Source organism: Pangasianodon hypophthalmus, chromosome 19, assembly GCF_027358585.1.
Source record: "Pangasianodon hypophthalmus isolate fPanHyp1 chromosome 19, fPanHyp1.pri, whole genome shotgun sequence".
NCBI lineage: Eukaryota > Metazoa > Chordata > Actinopteri > Siluriformes > Pangasiidae > Pangasianodon > Pangasianodon hypophthalmus.
This window is the reverse complement of record NC_069728.1, coordinates 16,148,179-16,167,690: the sequence shown is the minus strand read 5'-3', so window position 1 is coordinate 16,167,690 and position 19,512 is coordinate 16,148,179. Positions and strand designations below refer to the sequence as shown.

The 19,512-nt window shown below is 39.3% G+C and overlaps 1 protein-coding gene across 1 annotated transcript in view; it reads right to left on the bottom strand.

Moving 5' to 3' along the window:
• Nucleotides 1–19,512, bottom strand: part of man1a1 (mannosidase, alpha, class 1A, member 1) — a 110,341-nt gene that overhangs the window by 30,568 nt on the left and 60,261 nt on the right. The window contains exon 5 of the mRNA XM_026922803.3: nt 4,967–5,061. Within this exon, the coding sequence (XP_026778604.1) occupies nt 4,967–5,061 (95 nt within the window). The remainder of the gene's footprint in view (nt 1–4,966; nt 5,062–19,512) is intronic.

Here is a 19,512-nt window from a genome sequence, read left to right as displayed (position 1 = left end):
TTGCACTCAAGCGTAACTTTTATGTGTTTACTAAAACATAAAGCAAATGCAGTGTCGCTTGTGCTGTGTGCTGAGTGTATAAAACAATAGTTTTGCCCTTCCTAATGCTGTCCCACTTCTCCTTTTCAACTGTCAGCAGGCCAACTGTTTATCTGCACTGTTCTTGTCAACTGCTTTCCACCTCTCTTATCACGAGCTGGTTTTAAACGCTGGCCTGCTTTAATGTGTCGAGATTTAACACTCACATCTTGACAGCTTAACATAGCAAAACCCGGCTCATAACGTGGTCTGTTATTTATCATCACAGCTAATTTAACGGCAATTAAAATCATTTAGCCATTTTCTTTTACATATTAAATGAGGACAAATCCACCCTGAACAACTTGCGTATTAATCTTTATAATTAATATGTGATCTTGAGTTGTGTCCATTGAACTTTTTTGGTTGAAACTTTTCATCTCACTTTGGTTTGGTTTCCTACATTAGCCACGATGCCATTCAACTACCCGCTGATAATGGTGCAGTGGGATTTAGCTCTTTATCTCTACCTAAAGAGAGCAATTCAGTGATAGTCCTTAAATAATGTAATACCATACACAAATGTATCTTTTTTGCACATTTATTGCACTGATTTATTCATTTTCGTTGTGTAATGAAACAGTGTAACCTAAAAAGCCATTGGAGCTGGAAATGTAATTTATAGCCGTTGTATGGCTATTCATTGAAGTGTGGTTTGATGATATCTTTGCTGTTCTTTATCAGCATTTAACTGCAGTAATAAAACAGACTAAACATAGCAATACATCAGTTTTGCTTTAACTAGAGAAAAGTTAAAGAATAGTTGTTTAAATTACTGGTCGACTAGTAAAAATGAATAATCATGCAACACACACTAATTTATTACATATATATATATATATATATATATATATATATATATATATATATATATATATATATAAATTTACATTCTCAACATGTCATGTCTTCTACGTTCTGTGTTTACGTGTATGCGTGTGCGGTTTTTAAGCTCGACGCCACCACAGAGCCCCTCGGTCTTGGCCAAATGAAATGTGGGTCAAGGTTGTTCTGCGCTGTGCTGCTGTAAAATTATTGGCGCCTCAGTTTGCTGCTGTTACTCACGGGATTGGAACTGAGAAGATGGAGGAGGAAGAGGAGGAGGAGGAGGAGGATGATGGCTGGTGTGAGGAAGGCAGCAGCTTCTGGCCTTTCAAAACTGGGTTACGTGAAATAACCAAATTGGGAGAGTCTATGATAAAAGTGGGTCAGACTCTGATATTCAAAAAGGGGTTCATCAGAGTATTGAGACTCTGTTATATAAATGTTGATTAATGTTATGGCTCCAATAGAACCTTCAAATGCAATTATAGGCCATTGAAGTCTATTTGAAGTCCACAATAACTGTGTCAATATTTGCAATTTTCCACTTTGTATAGTACTGCATTTTAGTATTCTAGCTTCTAGATGGCACAGGAATGTTAATTTAACTGGCACTGGAATGCAGGTGAATTTTTTCCCTCCCAATTCTACAAAGGAACCGGATGAGCCAGGATGTGAGTAACTGGAGAGTTGACTGAATAAAATTGTTTACCAAAGAGTGGACTTCATGTTAATTACCTCATCACTCCACATAAAACTAAAAGGAAAAAAACAAAAATAAAATCTGGTCCAAATACTGCTCATCTTTTTAAAGAAAAACTCAGAAATCTGCAAAGGGCATGCTGATAGAGTGCCCAAACCAATTACTAGGCCATTTCTGACAGCAATAACCTTCTAAATGCTTTAAAAATACATACACAGTGGTTTGTACCAATGTTGAAACCACTATATGTATATGTATATATATATATGGGTTTTTAAAAAAAAAAAAAAAAAAAATCTAGAAGCCATAAGTATTCTTTGATTTGTCCTTCATTTTTGTCTTTAGGAATCTAGGAACCCTTGAGAAACCCTTGTTCTTGAAGGGAGATGAGGAGAAAAGTAGCTTTTGAGAAATTTTAATACAGAATTATATTTAGATCTGTAATGGACAAACCAGAGTTGACAGTGGCAATAAAAGCTCTTGAGTGGAACCAGACTCAAACAGGAATGCACCCTTGTGACACTGGTTAGTGGTCATAAATCATTAAATTATTGTTTTTTTTAAAGGTATACAGCCAGTGTTTATAGCTACCTTGGGTTTTTGTAAGTTCTGTCTGTAGTATGAGTTTGTAAATCCTAAAATCATGGGATTGTTGTCCTTATAGTCATACAGTTGTGAATCTGTATTTAGTGGACAGATTGCATCTGAGCTTGAATTTCATGCTTCTACAATATGTTTTTCTCAGCTGTTTTGCAGAATACGTTCAGCTAGTTATTAGCACAATGAATAATTACACCAATTTAGGCAGCAGGCCCAGTTTGACTTTTCCACGGATTATAGACTAGAGCAAACACTCACCAAATTAGCATCCAGTCAAAAATGACAGACGCTCCCCGCTGATGAGTTTTGATCCTAGTCAAAACAAATCAGAACTACGCCATGCGTTGATTAAGAGGTCGTGTTGGGTTTCGGCCACCTGGGTGAAGCGATGTTTTCCTCTCGTCTGAGAGCAGCTGCTGTTTATTTTTTTTTATTTTGTTTTTTTTGCGAATCGCATGGCTGGTGAAGCTTTAGGGATGGCATGCATCAGCAGGCATAACAGGGGTGTAAACCCCCTTCATTTTCCTCCCAATTAGTTCATTACACTCATTTAATTAATAAGCGCAGATGGTTCGATCACGAGGAGGCCAGAGGAAAAGGTCTCAGTCAAAATGTTATCTCCATCCCAGCCATTAGTCATTAGTCCCTTCAGTGGCATTAGGGACCATCCGCACACACACACACACACACACAACATCATGGCCTTGGATAAAGAACAGCTAGCTGCTGAATCACTATCACTCTCTCCGACTGCTGCCCACTTGCTTGCACAGATGGAAGAGGAAGTACTTGGGTTTCATTCAGCACTGCCCATGCCAATCAAGCCTTCTATCAGGTTCCTATTCTCTAGAGTGCACACTAACCCTGCGCCCTCCCTGCTGAGGCTGCGAGCCACTGGAATAAAGCTTTCCAGCTCCGAACAAGACACGCAGCACTGAATCCAGATCAACTGTCTCCCTGCATTTACCAGCACCGAACCTCTGACCCTGAACACTCAGCACAAACACGCTCTCACACAAATGCTGGAAAACCAGGATACCATTCAACACACAAAAAAGCAGCCTTACATGCTCTCTCTCTCTCTCTCTCACATACACACAATTTTCTTTTCTCTCTCTGACTCCCGAGTTCTGAGGCAGAACCCAAACTTGGTGAGGCATCATACAAGCAACACTTCGCTAGTTTGTGTGCAAAGACTGAGCTCATTCTGACAGTTTTTTATCTCAGTGGATTGAATATTACAATTTTAAATTCAGTATGAAAACAAGCATTGAAACACTCCTTGGAAAAAGAATGAGATGTCTGACCTTGCCAAAATAAGAACGTAGAGCAGAAAGACTGCTTATTTGCATGACAGGTGGAGTCGATATCCAGTTTCCAATTCCAGTTTCAAGGCTCGGAGCGCCACCTGATAGCGATCTGATACCGGTGCCATGTTAGTAACCGAGCTGACTCTCTGCCAGCTTTATTTTACCAAGTTACGCAAAACACCACAGGCATGAGAGTGACTTGCTTTATGTCAGTGTTTCTAGTTTTACTCACCAGGAAAAGTTTTACTCTATATACATTACATACTCTATTACTCTAGAGTTTTACTCTATTATATTACATAATAAGTTTCATACTGACTACGAATTTAAAAAAACACAACTTTGTTTTGTTTTGTTCCTTGTTTCTAACTGTGTGCAGAAGATGGCTGCTGCATCAAACTCAGTGCCTCGGATGCTAATTTCGGAAGCTGATTCTTAGTAAAACGACATATTTGACGACAATTTGTGAAGTTACATTAAAAAAAACTGTCATAATAAGCGACTAACGTAACTGAATGGCGACAAAATGTACCTTTTAATGCTGATTAATGATTAGGGCTAAATAATTTTGAACTGGTTACGTTTTATTTCATAGTAGTGTGTCATGTTACCACTTTTGATTCACTCCATGGAATTGTTTCGAAGAACAAACACACGCTTCTCTGTCCATTCTGTTCTCGTTATCACTTCTGAAAACTCTTCAGTTTCAGGGAAATCATTTACATAAGTGCATGTTATTGGCTGCAACAAGCTGAGGATCTGCTACAGAAACCATGAGGGCAGATGTTTAGAAAACAGTAGCTTCTGTTTTGTTTTTTTACGCTCAACCGAAACCTAGCTATGGCAAGCGGTGAGTTTAGGTGAAGATCAAGTATGAAACTAATAACATTATATATTATTATATTGTAGTATATTTAATGTATATGTTGTGACTAATAATGTCTTTGATATAGTTTTTGTGTTTTTATTGCTACTTCAGGTAGCGATGCTTATTTGTGTCAGAGTTGGTTGTATATGAAAGTGGTGTCAAAATTGTGGCAGTTTTTGATGCGCAATTTATTATCAGTGATTTATTACATTTCTTTTAAAAACTCTGGAAAAAAAGACAGAAATGCGTCATAACACATAAATACTGCTTTGGGGACCTTTTACTTCTCAATGTTAAGGGTGCAGCCTTCGGAGAAAGTAGGACAAAGTCACGATCACATGATCAGCCCTGGCTTTTGCGCATCGTTCAGACATTTTAATATTTCACATTATGCACCACGGGACTTTAAAAGAACTGATAATTGCTAAGGACAAATGCAATGAGGATATTACTCTCAGGATCTGCGTATAAAACAGAAAATATAGAATAATGTGTACACACAGAAAGCAGAAAAGCCTGAGATTTGACATAGAAGTTATGGTATTACGGTGTGTGTGTGTTATGGTGTGTGTGTATTTGACTGACCTTTTTAGGTTGAGAAGAGCCCAAGGGATGCCTGTGGGTGTTTTGAATGCAGGCAGTAATTTCTCCCCCAGCTCAACGGCTTTCTTCCTGAACACCTGAGAGAGAAAAGACGAGAGAGAGCGAGAGAGAGAGAGAGAGAGAGAGAGAGAGAGATCTAGTAAAGTTGCTGTCAGGTACACCTTCACCCACTGACACTCTGGCACATGGTATGTGACTGGCCCTGGTACTCATTTTGCCCTTTCATTCTGATTCAGTTCCTGTTGGCCTGCCTGATCTCAACAGACAGGCTGAAAGTCACACAGAAGCTGCCAGTGTGTGTGTGTGTGTGTGTGTTTGTGTTTATGTGTGTATGTGTGTGTGTGTGGAGACCAGAATCCTGCAGCAGGCAGATAAGAACGGATCAGATAAAGTTGCCCATGTGTATTAGGGCTTCAAGCTGCTCTTAACCTGCTGTCTGCCTGTCATCTCCTCTCATAGCTCTCCTTCCTTCCAGCCTCCATGTCATCTCCTACAGTGAGGAGGACATCCAGCCAACCTCCACCTGCTAAGAGCCTCTGCGTACTGCGGAGATATTATCGACCCAAAAAAAAAAAAAAAAAAAAAAAAAAAAACATTGCCGGGGTTCTGTTTGCTACAATAGTCCCGGGAAAAAAGGAGAGATAAAAGCAAAATTGAGAGAGTTTGGTGCTGGAAATGCAGAATCGCAAAAAAAGACAGAGAGTCTTTCCAAATCCCAAAGCGGGAGAAGACGAGAGGCAAAGTAAAAGAGCTGAGTTCACAAAAAGAAGAGAGCATGCTGAGACGTTTTGATGGTTCTTCAAAAGAACATTAAGTGCTGATGCTGAAGTGAAGAAGCTGCATCAGAGATTCAAAGTTTTCACTTTGCCAAATTACCATTCTGTTCATGTTGGAGCCCCCTTTTTCCCCTCTCAGAGCGTTCCACCGAGCCAAACTACATCACACTCGTGCTTCAAGCAGCCTCCTGTCTCTGTCTCTATCCATCTCTGCTCATCCTCCTAGATGAAAATGTGTGTGCTCGTCCTTGGCACGTCAGCAAGGTCGGCTGTTAACCTGTCACACTAAATTCTGAGCAGGAATCCTCCAGGCTGGAGCTCAGAACCCTCCAGCCGTCTGTTCTGCACCTCTGGTGTGTGGATGTGTGCTGTTAAACATAATCACCGACACTTCCACACAAATCATGCTCCGAGAGAGATGGACGGACAGCACTGATTATGACACAGCCATAGCGCATGAATATTTTAGGATGACGAGACGCTGCTCCACACCATTTTGATAAAATCTTTATAATAAACTGTATATTAAAGACTCATTGCTTCTGAGTAAATGAAAGTCGCTTTCTATGAAGTTATCATATAAATGCCAACATTGCGTAGGAAGCCTATAAGATTGTTTATTACCAATGTCAAAGTGAAGAACTCAACAGGTTTAAGAAAAGAACAACAATTGCAACGCTGATTAGGAAAATACCCTGATTTTCAACATACTTCATCCAAATAAGTGAAAACAGGGGTGGTCAGTAAATTTGGTGTATTTTATTTAACATTTTTAATTCCTTGCCTCTCACAAACCTCAGATTAATCTGTAGAGAAAAATGGAAGAGAAAAAAAAAACTAAATGACAGCATTCTGTATTCAGACTGAAATGGAAATGTTAAAAATTAAGCCAGGGTATAACTAAGCATAATCATATTATTGAGTTATGGATATATTAAAAAAAAAAAAAAAATAGAATTTTTTTAGCCTGTCCTGTGCTGCACTAAGCGAAAGTACTGAGCTGACTGTGCTTATAAGGATTGTAATTCTTAGTCCTTAGCCTACACCCCCCAAATTTTTCAATATTACATTGTGTATTCAGCCATTACAAGTTTTACACTTGAGTGCCTCTTTACAGGCTGGTAAAGGTCATGCAGGATTAACTGACAAAGAGGACTTTCAGCAATTTTATAGGTTTCACATTTGTCCCCTGAAGAGCCACTAACAACTCCATGAGAGAAAGTTCCAGGTATAATCCAGGGAATAAAAAGAGAATAAAAATAAAATGCTCTACGGCTCTAATAAATAAACAAAATAATATCGTACACTTTTAACTAATTATACTTATTAAAAAATTGTGTAAAAGGGTGTTTGGAATTTATCTGACAGTTAAAAAAAGTTTTAAATAGTTGAAGAACCCCTGTTGCAGAGAATATCAAAATGCTGGTTTGACTCTAAATGGTTTCTTCCTGTACACTGTGATTTTTTTTTTTTCTCTTTCGAATCTCAGCTTATCCCTTCTTCAAAGGTGCAAATGTCAAAACATATCGGAGGTCCAGTGAAATTAAAGCCTGCTGTTCTCTGACATTTAATTTTAGTGCTATGGTGACCCATAACTTGATTTCAATGAAAGGTGATCGTTGGTTTGTCGGATTGAAAAGAATCTTAAAGCAAGAGGGGCAAAAAAGCGTTTCCACATTAACCCCAGCAGGGACAATTTTATTTATAGAGTAGAGAAGGCTATTTGTGCCCTGGTACTGGGAGTCTTTAGGGGTTTCAAGTAGGGAGCTGAGTGTATAAATAAGATGAATTACTATACCTAGTGCTGGCTGTGGCAGGAAATTGAGAGCCTTTAAACAAATTATGAACTTCATGGAGCTTGATCAGAGAGAACTGTGGGCCCAACAAAGATGCCAGGACTCCAGTGGGTTTCCAGCAAATCTCAAAGTGGGGTCCGGGGAGCCCCAGGGGTCCATGAAGAGGAGCCAAAAATTTCAAATTTTGTGGTGGAAATGTCAACCTACCATTATCAAAGCCATTACGTATTTACTTCTGAGCTCTTATAGGAGTTCTTTAATGGAGTCTGTACTGAGGAGTCCATGTATGTTTTCTAATCAATTAAACAGGTCCCTAGGTCTAAAAAGTTCAAGAACCCCTGTCTTAGAGAATCTAATCTAGAGTAATCAAGTTGTCCAACACTGGATGTCAACAAAAAATGCAAAAACACTGACTCCTGTTTGCAGGAATTTTTCATTGTGATGAACCCTTTACCATAACTGTGGTATTAATATCAAAACATTAGTATCAAAACCCTTCCTCGTGGTCTCAGATCCCATTCACATATTGGCTTGCTTAAAGGGCTAGACAACCAAATAAGAAATTCCACACCGAATTTAAGCATTCATGCATAAATTTCCTTCAGAAACGCCAGAAATATAATGCAGAATGTTCTTGCAAACAATCTCTAGAAGCGTTCAGAGAGAACAAGGAGTCACATGGCTTAAAACCCCATCAGAAAGCATTACTCTGCACTTCCCACTGGCCTGATGAAAATCCCTAATGAATGGCAATGTTCTAAATGGAAGTGATGCTTCAAAATTTCATCAAACAGAGTGCTGTTTGTGCAGATAACCCTGCAGGCCTGATCTGGGTCTGAAAGATTAACTGCAGAAAAAGAGAAGCTATTATCAGATCAAACTGAGGTAAACAAGAAAGAGAGTTATGCATAAGAACGATGTCAGGCTGCATTACTGAATGAAAAATATAGGAATCGGTAGCCTGTTTTAGCTCAGCAATTCGCTCAAGAGTGCAGGCGACTCAATTGTGTGGTTTCAAGGGAGATGCCGGCCAAAATGGATCTTCAGAAACAATAAATAAATCAATACAATGAACGCACTTGGCAAGACCTCCACTTTCTGGAGACAGTGAAGAAAGGTTGTGCTTAAGTGAGGAATAAAACACTTGGCAGCACACTGTTATAGGAAAATAATCAACAACGGGTTGGTGTGATGCAGCCCAATATGAAGGATGGTTCATGTCACTGTTAACACTAGGAAGTTGATTATTTTCCAGTAACAGCATGTCCTGAAGTGTTTTATCCTCAACAGTTTTGAATTTTCTAATGAATGATACTTTGTGCTTTTTATCCATTTATAATTACATTTATTGTTGTTGAGCAAAAAATGTAAGTTCCTGTTATCCCTCATGTTATAACAGTTAAAAAGTCATCCCTCACCAGCCTCAATTTTCTTCTTTCTCTTGAAGTTTCTCTTGAATAAGACAAAAAAAATTAAGACAATATAAATGCAGCGTAAACGCCTCTGTTCTAAAGAAGGAAACTCGCTGACTGACTGACACGAAGCGCTAACACTGGAGACTCCTTCCATAAAATGTTAAATTAACATCTCCTCACAGAAAACTTCACCTTGTGAAAATTATACATTTCTCTTTGTTAAATAACATTTTCCTTTCTTTTTTTTATTATCAGCCATAGATTATGTGGAGTGTCTGCTATACGTGAATGAGTTGTTACTATAGAAACGTTAACGTATTAGAATCAGTGCATTAATATGAATTAGAGCTGCAAATGCTGTCCGAGTCGTACTGTTATAGAAACTTAAACACCATTTGAGAATTCAGCAGCACTGTAGTATAACACAGATCCTGACCTGCGCAATGGAAAGCTCCAACACAGCGACCAATCAAGCCCTCCTTTAATGAAAGATAAAGCTGAACTATAACGCTTAACTGCAGGAGACGATTAGGGAAAGCTCTGTTATTACGCGCGCTGCACCTGCCTGTCGGTTCCCACCCCCGTCCCAGCAGTAAGCATCATTAGCGATCCCTTAATAGCATCAGAGTTACTCAGAATTTAAAAGGCTGACACAGTAGATCACGCCCTGGAACTAGCAGAAGACAATTTTGAAAAGGGCACTTAAAAGCAATTACGCTGCTCATTTGCAAGGATTTATTGCAAGGCGACAGAGCTAGACCACCACAGTCTCCACTGTGGAGCCTGTGCTATTTATTTCTCAGGGCATTTACAGAAGACAGGATAAGGCAGAGACCAGAGAGAGGGCTGAGTGGAGCAGAACAGCACTCTGGCCACTGTACCACCTCAAACCCATCTAAATGCTTTGGTATTGGAGGAATAAAATCCTAGATTATTCATGTGACGTACACAATCAGTGCTCATTCAGAAAAGAGGTGAAGCAAAGATGGAAGAAAGGATGGCATGTCTGCATTCATTCACATATAAAGCTGCTCTCGTTTTTTTAACTCCACAGTCCTGCAAGGTCACTTGGGATGTTCAAAGCCTTTCTCCAAAGTCTTTCATGAAACCAACAGCTCTAATAGAGGACAGATTGGGTTCGAGCTGCCGGGATCCACACAATGGCAGGTATTCAGCGCCGTTAAGTGCTTGAAGCACAAAGTGAAAGGAGCTGCTCCAATTCTGCATGGCTTTCTACTTAACTCTGACTTCATAGACCTGGATCTTCACTAGTGGTGTAGTGGAAGTTTTTGGTGACTATACTTTGGTTGCTTTGGTTACTATCATTACACTTTAAAATGTTCTTTGGCCAACATTTGGCTAACCCCAAACCTCAAACCCAACCTTAAACCCAACCACCCAAAGTCAAATGCACCCCAAACCCCAACCTCAAACCCAAACTAACCCCATCCCAAGTGGAACCCTAAACCCAATCACTACCCCGACTGAAAACTTGCGATCTGAGGTCACAGAGACTGAGTTACGACACACTTAAAAGTAGCAACACTTTTCTGTTTCTACAGAAGAATTAAGCCCCAAATCACATGAGATACAAGTCAATCTGCCTTCCATTTTCTGGTAAATGCAATCTCAAATCTGTGGAAATAGCCTTTAAGACAATTCTAATCTGCTCAAGATGAGGATGCATTATGGATTCCCTCAGGGCCTTGTGAATAAAGTGTTTGCAAAAAAAAAGTCCTCAGCATGCATGAGAGTAGAACATGAGAAAGGAAAACATCACTGGGAAATTACACACAGCTGCTGGGAGAAAGAAAAGTGCTATGAAGATCTACTTTGAAATGACTTTCCAAAAGGGTTTCAAACAACGTGTTAGAAAAAGGGGTTTGTTGATATCAGCTGGCAGAAGTTTCCAGATGTAATACAGGCTCCGCCACGATTGGATGTGTGCTGCATCAATCAGGCAGCCGCTCCAGAGCAGGCCAAGCAGGCAGCAGAGCATGGGGAAAGAACAGCTCATTATCCCTCTGCACTTATTTGTTTAAAGGAACTTGAAAATGAAGCTGGCAGAAGTGGACCTGGGACTCGCTAAAGTAAATGTGCTTAGTGTATTCCATCTAATTAATTCATTCCGAACTAATAGCAATGTCGCTGCTACACACACGCACACGCACGCACACACAAACAGAAGCAAGAGTGGAGTCTGTGAGATAACTGATTCACACTAAATATTAACATAAGCACTGCTCTACTGTTTCAAAAGTCTGGAGTTTATATATCTGGAATAACTTTGTACGTCTTAAATGTTATGCTATATATCAAACTGTATATCAAGTTTGGGACTTAAACTAAGCTCGGCTTTAAAATAATCACTCACTCATTTTCAGTAACCGCTTTATCCTAGTCAGGGTTGTGTGGATCAGGAGACTAAACTGGGAACACCGGGTGTGAGGTGAGAATACACCCTAGATGAGATGCCAGTCCATTGCAGTTAAAATAATCAGATCTACAACATTTTAATTTATGCTATCCAGTGTCTCAATTTCTCCTCCACACATAATATTAATTCTGAATTCCAGATATTAATTTTATTATACCAACATTCACAATGTTCTGCAGTTTTCTCAGTCATTTGGGATCATTTACAGTGCATTATTATAGAAACATCTAGCATAACTTTTGTTCATTTTTTTCTTCCTACACGTGAAGTTGCAGAGCTCCTACATCATATTATAATTATTTTTCATGCAAATCTGCACCAAGATTGGTTTTACATTCATCCCAGACTGTGTAGCATTATGGGCCAATGTGTTCAACAACATTTGAATAGATAAGCACGGAGTTGTATCCATGTCACATCCTATTAAAGCTTAATCAACAGAAGCATTATAGAAATATCTATAATAATAATACAGAAGCAGGAAGAAGTTAGTGTCAGTACACCAGAGAAAAAGAAGGAAGAATTTAATATACAAACTAAGCCAGACATTGATTCTCTGTTCTCAACAGTATGCTTCTGTTTCAAGTTCAGCCACACCTTTACCTCTGAGATGGAAATTAGTTTCCAGGAAAAGAAACGGTGCATAAAGACGCTAGCCAGATGCAATATCTTTAATGTGAGATATGAAAACAGAACAGTACATCTCTTTGCTGAAACACTGGCCAATGGCTTATTGACTTTTTGTAAAGGGTGCAAACTTGATACGCTATAAGATCCTATACGCTATAAGACGCTATAAGATTGTTTGCCTTAGTCTCTATTAATGCACATGCTAACTAGCTCGCCATATGTTATTACATTATGTTAGCTACCACTTTCAACCTAGTCAAGTAAGCTTCCAGGCAACCAAAACATGGGACTGGGCAGCACACTGGAGCTTTTACTTGCCTAGCGGGCTAGCTAATGACTATCATTGACCACCCCTGATAACTGTGTAATTACTTATTTATGCCATCCAACGAGGGCTACATATGATGGCCATGGCTCAGGAGTTAAGGCTCTGGGATACTGATCAGCTATGGGTTCAAATCTCGATACCACTGTTGGGTCCTTTGGTAATGCTCTTAACTTTCATCTTCTCAACTCAGTTCTAAGTCACTTTGGATGGAAGTGTCGGCCAAAAATTGGATAAAAATGTAAAACACCTCACATCTACTGCTTTTCCCATTTGACACACATTTCAAATTGAAGCACTTGAGGCAAGGGCAATAACAATCAATACTGGAGTCCTCTAGTCCTACCTATCAAACATGATTTATAGAAAGATTACAAGATTCAGTTACACTTAACCAGACAAATTCAGAATACTGTGTGAAAACACTGTCTAGACATAGACAGACGGAGATATGTAAAGGGTCTGGTATGTCTCTCACATCGCATAATGTTGTGTCAAAGGATATGCTGGCTCACAAACTCCTCATCCAACCCACCCTCACGCCCTACCTCCCTCCTTCCCTCCCTCCAGCCCTCTTCTCGTCTCTGGCTGAGGAATCTAATGAAGACAGATCTCGGTGCAGAGACACAAAGGACATTAATTATCTTGTCACAGTAGAGACTGCACAGCAACAGTGCTGAAACACCAATTCTGCCCAACAGCAGCTTTAACAATAAGAACCTTAGTGGACATGAACTAAAGATTCACACTATTGCACTTGATATAGTACAAATTTGTAACATTCTTCACATAGTGGGCTTAAAACAGAAGCTTGTGGTATACCATGTGGTACTCAGAATAACTCCCATTGATGCCAGCTAACTGGTATTGCTTGTTTCCAAGCTTGTCTGTTAAAATATTTTGGTCAATAGTGACAAATAGCGCAGTAACAGAAACCTATTGAAACACTTTAAATTTAACTTTAAAGACTTTTGTCAATTCTGATTCTATACTATGATGCTTATAGAAACCAGATTAAAATGTATTATGCGTGTTATGTGTTAACAAAGAAAAAAGATCAGTTAGGTGAGCAAAAGTATTGGAACAGATAGACTTAAAGTAAATTAAAGTAAATAACGCTTAAGATTTGGCTGCATATCTCTTGTTTGCAATAACTGCATCGAGCCAGTGACCCACTGACATCATCAAACTGTTGCATTCTTCTTTTGTGATGCTTTTCCAGGCTTGTACCACCACTTCTTTCAGTTGTTATTTATTTTGGGGGGTTTCTCCCTTCAGTCTTCTTTTCAGGAGGTGAAATGCATGCTCAATGCATGCTCAATCTGAGGAAAGAACATCTTCCACCCTCCATCCTCACCACGTTCTACAGAGGGACTATCGAGAGCATCCTGAGCAGCTGCATCACTGCTTGGTTTGGGAATTGCACCGTTTCAGATCGCAAGACCCTGCAGCGGATAGTGAAGACAGCTGAGAAGATCATCGGGGTCTCTCTTCCCTCCATCACAGACATTTACACCTCTCGCTGCATCCGCAAAGCCACCAGCATTGTGGATGATCCCACACACCCCTCACACACACTCTTCACCCTCCTGCCGTCTGGAAAACGGTTCCGAAGCATTCGGGCCCTCACAACCAGACTGTGCAACAGTTTCTTCCCTCATGCCATCAGACTCCTAAATACCTAGAACTGGACTGAAGGAACACACACACACACACATACATATACACACACACACATATATACACACACAACTGAACTGGTCCAAAGGAACTCACGCATACATACATACGTATATATACACACAACAGAACATCCTCTATGCACATGCACTGCTCATGTTTTGCACATGTTTTATTATTGCTGCTACTACTATGTTAACACTGTTTACACTATCTCAGCTGTAATATTTGCACTACTGTCACTTTATCACTTTCAACAGGACTGTGTACTGGTCGGCGTCGTAGTTATGTACTGTCTGTTCTGTCTTGTGCTGTCTGCACATGTTCGCACTTGTGCACTTTACGTTTAATTTATGTAATTTATGTAGTCCCCGTAGTTCTGTGTTGTTCTGTGTTGTCTTATGTAGCACCTTGGTCCTGGAGAAACGTTGTTTCGTTTCACTGTGTACTTGTATATGGCTGAAATGACAATAAACTCCACTTGACTTGACTTGACTCAATTGGGTTAAGATCTGGTGATTGACTTGGCCAGTCTAAAACTTTCCACTTTTTCCCCCTGATGAAGTCCTTTGTTGTGTTGGCAATGTGTTTTGGGTCATTGTCTTGCTGCATGATGAAGTTCCTCCCAATTAGATTGGCAGACAGAACGTTTCTGTAGACTTCTGAATTCATTCTGCTGCTACCAACATGAGTTACATCATCAATAAAGATTAGTGAGCCTGTTCCAGAAGCAGCCATGTAAGCCCAATGTTTGTGCATTTCCTCTTTTTCTCAGCTTTAAAATGGCTTGCTTTTCTCCCATAGGCAGCTCTTTGGTCTTCATGTTGGTTTATCCTTTTTAACAACAAATACAGTCTTCACAGGTATAACTCAGGGCTCAAACCAAGAGCAGACATTCAGAGATGATAACTGTTTAAATAATCAATCTAACAGGGGACACCTGAGCAACAAGAAACACCTGTCAGTCACATGTTCCAATATTTTGGGGAACTTGAAAAATAGGTATGATCAAACAAAAGGTGCCACATTCTAAGTTGTTTAACACAGCTAGATGTAAATATCAGGAAAGGAAAGGAAAGCTGAAATTCTGACCTATCATCTCATATTCATCTTTTGATCTCAAACACAAATGTCATGGCCTTGGGGTTCCAATACTTTCGGACTGTATTTGAAATCATTTGAAGTGGTAGCTCAATAGTTAAGACACTGGAATAGTGGTCGGAAGGTTATGAGTTCAGATCCCAGCACCGCCATTGTGCCACTTGCTGGGCATGTTGAGCAAGGCCCTTAACTCTCAACTGCTCAGTTGTATAAATGAGATAAATGTAAGACGCCCTTGGATAAGGGCATCTGCCAAATGTCAAATTTGAATAGCATTCACTATTCTATTATTCTACTGCACAAAATATTTAAAATATTTCCTGCAGTAGTTATACAACAGTTCCTACAGAGTTATACTTTTCTACAGCTCAGCTCTAATCAGTGCCTAGATTCCTCACACTTATCAGCACAATTACATCAGAGATCATTAAAACTAAAGCTCACTGAGCTTCTCCAGTATCCCTTTTTATGAGTAGACACAACCTCGCTCTGCTCACCTGCACACAGGCTTTCAGCCATGATCAGTGTGGACATTTGCTTTTCAGGAATCCACACGATCTGATACACCAAAATGCCCAATATGAACCGCTATGAAAATGAGATAAACTCATTTATATGGAAATGATGCCACAGCTACCTGTCACCGCATCGCAGTTGGCTCTCAAAATGCCTTTCATGACCCATGTTCAACCACAAACAAAGCAAGCCTTTTGGAAATGGTTCCATTTGGAATCACGTACCAATCCAGCTTACTCTGCCACGGATAGTGATCCAGGAGTTATGTAAAACTTGACAAACATCCAGAGTGACCTTTCAAAAGAAGGAGTCGAGCAGAAGTGTGTCAGCCGCCGCGCTCGGCTCTGAACGTGCAAAGAGAAACGAAGGAGGCTGTCAAGGACGAGCCCTCAGCCCTCAGATCTTCTCAGCATCAGTGCTTTGATTGGAACAAAGCCCGCTCTTTGGAGTAACCTCTGCAAATCTTAAAAGCCCCAGAGCACGTGGATTGAAGCACAGCTGCTCTTTGCAGACAGAAAGATAACAGTAGCTGACGAAACAGTAAAGCAAGGCTTTCTGTAAGTGCGGGTCAATAGTCAAGAGCCATGTGTAAATATTAACCAATGCCCTACCGGTGTTGTCGAATTTGAATAGGCTGACTCTCATGTGGTCTTTGTTCTGTAAATCTGATTATGCATATATGTGTGTGGAGCTATGTGTGTACCTGGGATTTGAACAGCTCCAGAAATGCATGTTCAAACATCTGTGATGTGCCTGTTTGACACCAGCCAGAAAGTCAGCAACTCAACAAGGACAACACCCGAGTGCAGCATGTACATCCTACATGGTCCTCGACAAAAAAGACATGTGACTGTGTGTTATGCTAGCATTACAGTTACACTTTTTGCACTGCACTGTGCTGTATTTTGTTATTTAGTCACTGTTTTCCTGAGTATGGAAGCAATGTCTAGCATCAATTTCCGTAAACATGAAGCCATCTCTAGGCAATTATTCAGCTTTCAAACCTTCAAACTTTTTTAAATAAAACAGGCTGATGCCAGATTCTTGTTAAAATTAATTAATTTAGAGCATCACTTTATTTCTAATAATATCAAGTAGTAGTATGGCACTGGGCCGACACAGCTTATTAACTTCCTGTGACTTTCAGAGAATCTTGCTGTCCATCTTTCTATAAAGTCCAGCTCATTCACGCTAACCCATGGCAATGTTTAACCCTAATGCCAAAAGCAATTTCCTCTCTGTCAAAGTGCCCTGTGCTATGGAATGAAGTCAAGCGACAACATGTCACAGAGTTCCTCTTCTCTTAATGGAATTAAGCAAAGATGAAGCACATTCAGCAGTATAGGGGATGTAGGGATTAAAATGGGTGTGTAAAGTCTGGGCTGTGGGTTATGACTTCCAAACGCAGTGCATTTGAAATACAGTTGTCTTATCTATAACTAGTGATGGACGTTTTGGTAAATTTTGGACATTTAGGCAAAAAGTTATTGTCTTACTAGTTTAAATTAAATGACTGAATTAGCCTGAATGAGTAGCGAATGGCAAGTCTTGGTAATGCCAGCAATATCCTCTGCCATCTTTGTTTTATCCCCAAGTAACCATTTCTTACATATTTTAAGCTGTTTGGTTTTAGATGCAGATTAAAAAAAAAACAAGTAGAACTGAACAGGGATGCCTCCGCTGCCAACAGGTCTAGTCCATCTTGTTACTAATTTGTAAACCTGAAATTACTGTAACATTTACTTCAATCAAAAATGAAGCTATTGAATTTCAGACATTTGACCTTGCTGTGACCTTGACCCTGTTTGGCTCAATTAAGAAAAAAAAAACGAATCCGTTCAACTGCTGGTTACAATGATAATTCCATATAAATCCTACAATCGTTCAACCTTTCGTTCTTGAGACATCACGCTAACAAGAATCTCAGATGGACGAAATGGAGGCACTACAAATATGAGAGGTATCGGATCCTATTCCAGCACGCTTCGGAACAAATGTTAATGAAATAGGCTCAAGCTCTTTTTCCACCGACTTACTAATTAGTTCTGTGCTGCAGCAGCCACGTGTTCAAAATGTAGGTACATATTAAAGGCTTTACTACAGATCATAGAGTAAGAAAAGAAATATTTCTTAAAGTACGTAACTAATTTCTTAAAGTACCACTATGCAACTTTTAGGGATTTACAGATTTGGAGATTTTTTTAGTAGAAATATGTAATTAACTTGCAAAAGAGCGTTTTGCATTTGCACACATTCTCACAGCATTGCTCAACCTGATGGCTGCAAGTCAATACACATTCAGGAAGCCTGCAAGTAATCAAGACCTGGTCATTTAAAAGGCTTTTAAAGGGGAAATTATATGCTGCTATTACTGTAGTCTCCATATTAATAATAATATATTATATTATATTAATACATATTAATAATAAACACTAAAATAAAAAAAATATGCATGACTTGTGAAAGATTTAGGCTGAGAATAGTATGACAATAAATATTTACAATAACGATCTGTATAACATATCTGCGGAAATGAAATTCATTTAAAAAATCAGTTGCATCCTCTAGAAGCTGCAAATATTTGCATGGTTGTCCTGGCAACAGGGCATATTTTTGGTTTATAATTATAATAGTGAATTAATTAATCATTATACTAAAAAATAAATTGACTTTTTCTGATTAGCTCCTATAATAATCAGTAATAAAAAATGGGAATTTTTTTCTTTATAGTGCTTTTCTCACACTTCAGGTCTCTTAAATGGAAGAAAGTCACACACACACAAAAAAAATCAACAAAAAGCTGCAGCAGTGCTCAAATCGACATGAGTCACCATCCTTTTTATTTCAGTATTTTTCTTCTCTACTGACTCAAAAATGGCGCTTATTTAATTTTCAACAAAAAGAGTGAGTTTAAAGAATTTAGCCTCTAGGAATACTTGTGTGATTCACTCCAGTGGTGCTGCGTTTGCGACAGAATGACACTGCAATATCGCAGCCACAAATGAAGGCCATCCAGCAGCACTCTGGAGCTGAAAGGCATTTGTGGTCCATCATCATTATCCGTTCCTCGTGGCTGGCTCCAAACCTGGCACATGGCACAACGGCAACACAACATGGCTGACAGATTTGCTCCATACGATTTCCTTGCCTCTCCTGAACCTTGCCTTGGTGTCTACTTGCTAGGATCAAGATGTTGTGTAGCGATCCAGTATAACAAACACAGCAGTTAAAAACAGCCAGTCTGCCTAAAGATGTCTAAAACCTCACTGTGTGTGATTTTCTCACTAATTGATTAAATTCTCGGATAGCTATGTCAGAGAGAAACAAATATCAATTCACTTTCTAATAAGATGTCAAAATGTCTGAGCCATCACATCATCATCATCAAAACAGAGAAGAGCGCTCACAGACTCTGTACAGATGACAGCAAACAGCAAAGTTTTACAATTGACCTATCTGATCTAATAAAATGATATTAAAACCAAGAAATTTAGCCAACAGAACATAAACAGGTCCATAAGGTCTGATGGCTTGTATTTGTATTTTATCCTCAAAAAGATGTCCTGAAATCTTCCACTTTGGCCATTATGTAGAAGTCCTTCTAAAGTCAACAAAGATGTCTTTTAAGCACCTATTGACCATCTATTTGCTCGTTTTTTTAATTAAATTTAGGTTATTTTAACATAACATAGCATTCCCATTTGCTGCATTCCAAATGACTGCAGGATTAGCATGCCAACACGTATCATAACACAGACACAGCTCTAAAAAAAACGACTAGTGCCTCTAAATGGTAATTTGGTTTTCAACCAAATGAGAAAGGTAAACAAATTGGTTTGAAACCAAATGAGA